The following is a 9,434-nucleotide window of genomic DNA, read 5'->3' as shown; positions in this document are numbered from 1 at the left end:
TCCTCTCTTACAAGTTACGGTTGGTGATCTTTATCCAGAACCCCCTAGAATTACACTTAATTAGCCAAACAGACCAGGGGTGGGGCATTAAAACCAGGTCTAGGACTTGGGGAAATTAGTGTTCTCAGAGAAGTGCAGTTGAGCTTAGCTTCTCTGGAGTGAGATCATTAACCAGCTTCCAGTTAGTACACACATAGCCATACCCTCACCCCACCCCGTGCTAATGTGTGCACATACTGAACATGTTTTGGGCACTAAGCCTTTTCTTTTCTCTTTTTGTCACTCATAAATCCCTATAAAAATTACCCTCTCCTCTCATAACTTCTCCCTCAGCTCCTGTCTCAGGAAAACAAAAGCCTCTATTGGCATAGATGGTCCCTCCCCTCCCCCCACCTCATATACCAATATCCATCTCTTTCCTATGGCTCTAGGTATTGGAGGTCTTTCCTGACTTCCCTTAAGACAAAACTTCCCACTATCTAAATTCCAGCTTCTAAACCCACACTTATAAGTCTACTACCCACCTGAGAGAAGTTGCCTTGGTAATGAGACAGAGAAAACTCAGTTTTCAAAGGGAAATGGAAACTGATGCTGAATAATGAATATATTACCTCTGGTTTGGGGAGTTCTTCCTGAGATAAAGAACTCATTGTGAATAAAACATATTAGGATTAAATGCCCAGCAGCCCCTGAGTCAGGGAGAAGCACTGCTGCTATGTTGGGGAACACGAAGTTCTATTGAGGTGAAAACCCTGCCGCTGATTCTTTTCTTGTGAGTAATAAAGATGTGAACACAAGCATTATAACTTTAAAGAATGACTGGGATACCAGCAAAGTACACTAAAGGAAACCGTGTCTAAAAAAGTAAAGGAAAGTGTATTAAGAATGATGTATCTCTAAGTATAAAATATCAATAAAGAGATTAAAAGTTATAAAAAGGAATGTACAGAAATTCTGGATTAGAAAAGTATAACTGAAATGAAAAATTCACTAGAAATGCTCAACGACTGGTTCAAGGAGGCAAAGGTTAGAATCAATAAACTTGAAGATAGATCTAGTCTGAGAAACAAAAAAGACTGAGGGAAAATGAACAGAACCTCAGAGATCTGTGGAACACTATCTGAGCACCACCATATTCGTAAGGAAAGTCCCAGAAGGAGAAGGGATACAGAAAGGGGATAGAAAGAATATTTTAAAAAATAATGCCTGAGGGCTTCCCTGGTGGCTCAGTGGTTAAGAATCCGCCTGCCAATGCAGGGGACACGGGTTCAAGTCCTGGTCCGGGATGATCCCACATGTCGCAGAGCAACTAAGCCTGTGCACCACAACTACTGAAGCCTGAATGCCTATAGCCCATGCTCCGCAACAAGAGAAGCCACCACAATGAGAAGCCTGTGCACTGCATGGAAGAGTAGCCCCCGCTCGCCACAACTAGAGAAAGCCCGTGCACAGCAACGAAGACCCAATGCAGCCAAAAATAAATAAATAAAATAAATAAAGTTTTTACAATACCCGAAAACTTTCCAAATTTGATTAAAAAAATCTTTAGTCTACATATCCAAGAAGATCAATAAATTCTATGTAGAATAAATACAAAAGGATCCACACCAAGGCACATCATAATCAAACATAATCAAAGACAAAGAGAATCTTGAAAGTAGCAAAGGATTTTCAATAACATTAACAGCTAATTTTTATCAAAACCCTTTGCAAGGCAGAAATAGAGACACAGATATAGAGAACAAACATATGGACACCAAGCGGGGGAAAGCCAGGGGTGGGATGAATTGGGAGATTGGGATTGACATATATACACCAATATGTATAAAATAGATAACTACTGAGAACCTGCTGTTAGAGCACAGGGAACTCTACTTCACTTTGTTGTACAGTAGAAACTAACACAACATTGTAAAACAATGATACCCCAATTAAAATGAAAAAGTGCTAAGAGGAGTGGTCAAGATGGAGGACTATGAAGACACTGAGCTCACCTTCTCCCATGGGTACACCAAAATTACAACTATTCACACATAAATTATTGATGAGAAAAAACTGGAAGACTAGCAGAAAATATCTTGCACCACTAAAGATATAAAGAAGGAGCCACAATGAGACGGATAGGAGAGGTGGAAATGTGGTACAGTCAAGACCCACACCCCTGGGTGGGTAACCCACAAATGGGAGGATAATTACAATTGCAGAGGTTCTCCCAAAGAAGCAAGGGGTTCAAGACCCAAATTGGGCTCCCCAGCCTGGGGATACTGCACCAGGAAGATGATTCCTCCAGGACACTTGGCTTTGAAGGAAGGCAGGGCTTGCTTTCAGGAGAGCCAGAGGGCTATAGGAGATAAAGACTCCACTCCCAAAGGACACACACAGAATCTCACATGCTTCGGGAACCAGGGAAGAAGCAGTCATTTGAGAGAAGCCTGGATCAGAGCAACATGCTGATCTTGGAAAGCTTTCTGGAGAGGCAGAAGGCAGCAGGGGCTTGCCCCAGGGACATAGACACTGGTGGCAGCCATTTGGGGAGCTCATTCTGCCATGTGGCCTAGGTGCTGGCAAGACCCCTTTTGGAGTCCTGCCTCTAGCTTATAAGTGCCAGGACTCAGCCCCATCCATCAGCCTGTGGGCTGGGACACCTTCGGACAAGCAATGAGCTGAGTGGAGACACAGTTGTACCCACCAGTAGGCTTGCTGCCCTAATACCCCAGAGCCCACACCTGCCTCAGGACCTGGCCCTGTCCACCAGAGGACCCTGGACTCAGGTGTCCTCTGGCACTATCCCTGGGACCCACAGGGTCCTGCAGCCAGAGACCCTGGGATCCAGTTCCATCCACCAGTTAGCTGGCAGTAGCCCTAGGGCCAGCCTCACCCACCAGTGGGTAGGTACCAGCCCCAGGGCCACGGCAGACCTTCAGTCAGCTACCCTGGGATGTGGAATCACCCACCAGCAGGGCAACACCAGCTCAGAACGTGCCAGACCTTGCAGCCAACCATGTCAAAACCCAGCCCCCCTTACCAGCAGACCTACACAAGCTCTGAGACCTCCAGGGTCCTGTAGCGCAAGACTTGGGAACCTGACTCCACCCACAAGTGTGGCAGCTCTAGCCCTGGGATCCTCTAGGCACCAGCCCCACCCAACAGAAGGTAAATACCAGATCTGAGACAACTTGGACACCTCAGCCAGCCACCATGGGATCTACCCCACTCACCAGTGGGCCAACACCAGCTTTGGGACAGCCCAAACCCAACAGCCAGCCATGTCAAAAACCAGTCTTACCCACCAGCAAGCCAACACTAGATCTGAGGCTGCCAGCCCCACATTCACCCACTGCAGCATACATCTCTGCCCACCAGTAGACCAGAACTACACCAGGACTTCCTGAGGCCATGTGGCCAGCAGCCTTGTGACCTGAGCCTGTCTTCCAGTGGCTGGGAGCCTCCTTGCAAGGCAAGGCATGTCAACCAACAAAACCAGAGTCCAGAAGGACCCATATAGGCAAAATAGGGAGCACCTCTAGAGCATAGAGCCAAATAAGAATCTAGATTTCAAAATCATTACAAAATTCCTTCCCAAATATTTTATGATGAGCGTGGGAATATGAAAATTGGCTCTATGGTAGTATCACTAAGTAATTTCACTGAAAATATCCTTTTCATATTATGTTTAAAAAAAAGAAATGAGTCTATCATTATTCCAAAAAATTTCCCTAGATAAAGGACTCAGAAGATAAAATCTATCTTGCCTGTCTTGATTGCATTCTCCTACATGGTTAGAATAGCCATTGTCTCCCTCTCTCTCTTTTGTGTTTCCTAACCCAGCAACCTGCACCCTCATATTTCAAAATCTCTATCACTCTATCTTATCTAGGAGTCTCACTCCCACCAGAATTCTGGGAAAACAGTGTCTATTGGCTCTTTGCCAGAAATCCACTGTTCCTAAGTTTTAAATTAATAGAGCATACAATTTCTGGAGGTTCCTTTTCACCCTTGTTTATTTTATTTTATTTTTTAAATAAACGTCCTTAAGGCTTCAAGGGTTGCCGTAGATGTGCAGGGGCAATGATGCTGTGTAGCACCTTCTAGGACTGTATTTCGTCAGCCAATCAAGTCAGGGGTTGTGAAGCTGAAGCCAATGGGTTCAGACCAGGGGCGGGGCTTACAGAAAGAAACTGTCAGTGAGGTAGCAGTTAGTTGCGGCTGTTCTAGGGTGAACGGATTAAGTTGCCTCCACTTATTACCTGCATACCACACGATACTCCTCCTGAGGCTCGAGATGGTGAGTCCTCCCTTGGCTTCCCCTTCAGGAAGTTGCCCTTCCCCTTGGGTAATTTCTTCCGCAAAGAAGAACAAACGCTCCCACAGTATTCCAGCTACAGATTCAGCCAGCCACTCCCTCTTGTAGTTTCCAACTTTCCTATGGCAGCCAATCAAACACTTTTCCGAAGATCAACCAGCCTTTCAGTGCGAACTTCTGTCCCTTAGCCCCTGCCCCTCCTCCATTACACTTCCCATATCAACTTTCCAGACTGCTGCTCACCTGCCTGGTGATTGCTCCCTTTGCCTTATGAGGCACCAAGAGGAAAGCACACTGATGCCGTGGTGAATCTCCTCAGGTGTATGCAGCAGAGCCGAGAGGGAGGAAGGGCTCGTTCTGAGTGAAGAAGCCTTAGGAGGGCAACAGACTGCTCACCTTCAGAGTCTGTGAGTAAGGCCCCGCTGTACTGTGTGGAGAGTCTTCTGAAGAGACAATCCAACCCCAGTTCTGTATCTGTCATAAATCAATGAGAGCTTTACAGCTAATGAAGATTACTGGGATCCCACAGCTCTCTTTTCAGGATAATTTTGTCACCAAATTCCTGCAAAATGTGGTGATTAAAAGGAAGAAAGGGCTTCCCTGGTGGCGCAGTGGTTGAGAGTCCATCTGCCGGTGCAGGGGACACGGGTTCGTGCCCTGGTCCGGGAAGATCCCACATGCCGCGGAGCGGCTGGGCTCGTGAGCCATGGCCGCTGAGCCTGTGCGTCCGGAGCCTGTGCTCCGCAATGGGAGAGGCCACAACAGTGAGAGGCCCGCGCACCGCAAAAAAAAAAAAAAAAAAAAAAAGAAAGGAAGAAAGATTTCCCATTTTCAAGTACAGAGTGAATCACTACGATTTCCACTCCATGAGAGATAATTTCTCAAGGCTGAGTGATGTTGAGGACAAATCCATATGCCATTTTTGAGAGGACAGTTATTAACTCCACACAGAAAGAGATTTGAGGCATTATTTAATTTATTGATAAGTTAATATAGGAAACCTATGTGGCAATTTCAAGACAAATCAATATTTTTTACTTAATGAGACGTTAACTCATAAACTTATTCAAAATTGTCAAAAGTCAATTTAAGCTGAAGAAGAGTTTTAATTACATTGAAAATCTGTTTAATCTAAACTGCTACTTCTTTACCCATATCCTTTAAAGTATCAAACTAGAATAATATTAGCATTTACATGCTAACTTAACATGAGATCATTTTGGTCAGGGGAAAGGTTTGTTAGGAGAATTTGGAGTAGAGGTTGAAGAAGCCAAATTGAGTATTTACAGCCAAACAGGGAAATTCTGTTGAACTTGATCATATATGTCCCTAAAGTTCAAGAATAATTAAGAGTTGGAGTAATTTTATTCTTTTATGAAAGAGATTTATTAGAATTGAATGTATAAACACTTATTAAGGTTTTCTTTCTTTCTTTATTTTTTTATTGGGGTATAGTTGTTTTACAATGCTGTGTTAGATTCTACTGTACAGTGAAGTGGAGTTCCCTGTGCTATACAGTAGGTTCTCATTAGTAATCTATTTTTTACATATTAGTGTATATATGTCAATCCCAATCTCCCAGTTCATCCCACTCCCTTTCCCCTCTTGGTGTCCATACGTTTGCTCTCTACGCCTGTGTCTCTATTTCTGCCTTGCAAACAGGTTCATCTGTACCATTTTCCTAGATTCCACATATATGCGTTAATAATATATGATATTTGTTTTTTCTCTTTCTGACTTACTTCACTCTGTATGACAGCCTCTAGGTCCATCCACATCTCTACAAATGACCCCATTTTGTTCCTTTTTATGGCTGAGTAATATTCCATTGTATGTATGTACCACATCTTCTTTATCAATTCATCTGTCGATGGGCATTTAGGTTGCTTCCATGACCTGGTTATTGAAAATGGTGCCACAATGAACATTGGGGTACATGTGTCTTTTTGAGTTATGGCTATTCAGGTTTCAAATAAACAATTTTAGAAATGAGAGAATGCTTATGGGAACATGTATCCCTGCTTTTAGTTTGGAAAACAATAGTGTTCTTAACTGTATTAAATTCTGAGAACCCATAGGAATGTATAACTATGATGCAGAAAATATTTTTCCTTTTTTGGTCAAACCCATTTGCTCCAGAATATTTAGTCCAGGAGTAGCAGTGAGAAAATTAATAGGTGAAATTGACAATATTTTCCTATATTTGCTCTCTTGTTGCTGAGAGCAAATACCATCAATCTATCACAATGTTCTTCCCTAATGGCACAGATTTCTCCTAGAGCAGTGCTTCTAAATAATGGCTGATTACTAGAATCACTGGGAAGTTTTTAGGTTCCTAATACTCAGGCTGCACCTTAGACCAATTAAATTAACCTCTGTGGTGCCACCCAGGTATCTGTATTTTTAAAACTCTCTGATTCCAATATGCAGTCAAGGTTGAACATCTCTGTCTTAGAGGGATAACTGAGCTTGCTCTCCTCTGTCACTTAAATTACTATCAAGATCTCTTGGTCTACTTTCAGTTCTTAACATGTTAAAGTGAGGTTAAGGAATTTAGAAATCCTTTGAGTGCAAGAGGGAAGAGATATGGGAACATATGTATGTGTATAACTGATTCACTTTGTTATAAAGCAGAAACTAACACACCATTGTAAAGCAATTATACTCCAATAAAGATGTAAAAAAAAAAAAAGAAATCCTTTGAGGAAAAATGAAACAAACCAAAAATAAGCAGCCCCAAACATCAGGGAACTGGTCTGACACCCAGAGCTAGATGTCACCTAGTGTTACTACAAGCTGGTCTGATGCTCACAGCTAGTCCATGTTGTTCTCCTATTGGACATAATCTCACAGAACATCAAAATCAGATGAGTTCACTAGGAGACTGTAAATAAAGTTGGACAAAAAGAAGTCACCATGCAACCCATACAGTACCAAACATCCCCTCCCTCATCTAAAATGAGTGGCTGCTGCTTCTGTACTCATCACAGCTTTATCCCCATTCTAGTCTGCTTTCTCTATACATAAGATTTATTGAGACACCCAATCACAGAATTGTCCTTGCTTTCTGACAGCACCCAAGTTATAGTAAACTTTCACTTCCTTAGACCCTCTCTAAAATTACCCAGATCCACAATTAGTTCTTTCTAACATCCTTTTACTGAACGTCCCAACAGTTCCCCAGGGTGAATGGCCTCCCTCACTGAGACACATAATAAACCAAACTTGTCAACTACAGATGTGTTTCTGGGGTCTTCACCAGAAGGGCATTGATACCCTTTCTCAAAATATCTGACTCAAGAATATTGAAAATAAGCTGGCTTTGAAACTGAAAACTGAGCAATGTTTCCTTTGAATTGGGTGAATCACAGTGGTTACTAACATTGGCTACACATTAAAATTGCCTGGGGAGACCAAGCTGCCACCTAGACTGATTTAAATAGGAATCGCTGAGGATAAGACTCAGGCAATAGTATCGTTATAGCTCCCCAGGTGATTTCAAATAAAATTATAAATACAGGGAGAGGAATTACATAGACTGGGAAACTATACAGATTAGAAAACTGAGGCCAACAACAAGTTGCCCAGAGTCTTTTACCCTGCAAGCAGCAGCCCATCAGATCTTTGCGTGCAGAGAGTCGCTATCTGACCAGAGAGTCAGCACTTTTACATTGGTGCTAATATGGTACAACGTTTGTAAACAGTGTTCACAAGGCCCTTTGATGCTGGTGATACAATACCATGTGGAAAGAAGTAGAAAGTATAATTATATAAGGATGAACAGAACTATGTAAATAAAATATATAAAAGCCACTAGACATGACTGTGCATATTTTTTTTGTTTTTGAAATGCTTCTTTACATATTTATTTCAAAAATACTCACAATATGCATGTATTCATTTAATTTTCTTTCAAAAGGTTGTTTTTATAGTCAGTAAAGAGCATATTATAAAACATATGTATGTGAAATATGAAACTGAAAAAGACATTGCTGGATTGTGAGAGGAAGTTTAGTAATAACGAATTGATTGCTTAGCGAGGCAGCCAGATGAGATGCTAATAGACACTAGAAAAGGTTAAGCCAATATTATGAGAGAATTGGAAGAGTTCCCTGCATGAAGTTTAAGACCCCGATGCAAAACTTTCCTCACCATGGGAAGCAAGTGGGATTGGCAGACTGCAGCTATTACCTATTTCTTCAAACCAAGACACACCATGGCCCTTGTTCCTTTTCCAAGAAGTAACAATAGAAACATGTAACAACTCCCTTGTTTTAAATCATTTTGTTTTCAATATTTTTCTTAGGTCCTTGGTTGCTATAAAAATATTTAAAAGTTAGAGAAAACATGGCCCAGCAATGTCTCAAAGGAGATAAAAGAAGGCTGTTATTAAACATCATCATGGTCTATTCATTTCTGTCTGGGTAGAACAACAAAAGAGATCAGAATATTCTCACCACCACCACTTCTTACTTTGGAATAGCTGCCAAAACATGCTTCCAGAGGCTCAGATAAGCTGAGAGCAAACCCCTCAGTTGTCCATCCTCAGAACTAAGTAACCTGCACCAGCTTGTGGTCCTGGTGACTGGTTAGATGAAAAATCCTCTTTTCAGCTGGATAGATACAGGGCAAAAATAGCTGAGTAGTGCTTGGTATCATAAGAACACAGGATGACACTGGCTCGTCTCTATCACTTGGGATTGTAATTCTTCTATCATTTACATTGAAAACATAATAGAAGAGGGAGGCATCCCTAATTTTGGCACACCCTAAAAAATCACTAGAAATAACTAAAGAGAAATATAGGCTTTTTATTTATTTTTTAAGAAAAGCTGTAGAAGGCCAACAAGAAGGAAAATCTTATGTTCTTTTGGTCCTAGGTGAATTTTGCAGAGTCCTAAGAGTTGGATTCAGACGGCCTATGAGAAACCACAGGATGAATGGCACTGTTTCTAATTTCACTTTTCTTAACAAAGGATTTACCAACATATGGCTGGATTTTTTTAGGAATACATTCATGAAAACTTCTCAGGAACTCCCTGAAATCATTCTAATATTGTCTTTGATCTGTACAATTGGAGGTAGGTGTAATTCTTTTTATTTAAGTGTGTTTTGTGGATGTATTTTGTAA

At 41.7% G+C, this 9,434-nt stretch overlaps 1 protein-coding gene across 1 annotated transcript in view; it reads left to right on the top strand.

Moving 5' to 3' along the window:
• Nucleotides 1-9,260: 9,260 nt before the first annotated feature.
• SLC9C1 (solute carrier family 9 member C1) overlaps nucleotides 9,261-9,434 on the top strand; it is a gene marked incomplete at its 3' end in the record, with an annotated part of 88,482 nt that continues 88,308 nt past the window's right edge. Inside the window, exon 1 of the mRNA XM_081235336.1 lies at nucleotides 9,261-9,384. Coding sequence (XP_081091462.1) covers nucleotides 9,321-9,384 — 64 coding nt within the window. The 5' untranslated portion in view covers nucleotides 9,261-9,320. The remainder of the gene's footprint in view (nucleotides 9,385-9,434) is intronic.

Source organism: Mesoplodon bidens, assembly GCF_964165515.1.
Source record: "Mesoplodon bidens genome assembly, chromosome: 5".
Lineage (NCBI taxonomy): Eukaryota > Metazoa > Chordata > Mammalia > Artiodactyla > Ziphiidae > Mesoplodon > Mesoplodon bidens.
Note: the sequence above shows the minus strand (reverse complement) of the source record. Positions and strands in the feature narration are given on the sequence as shown.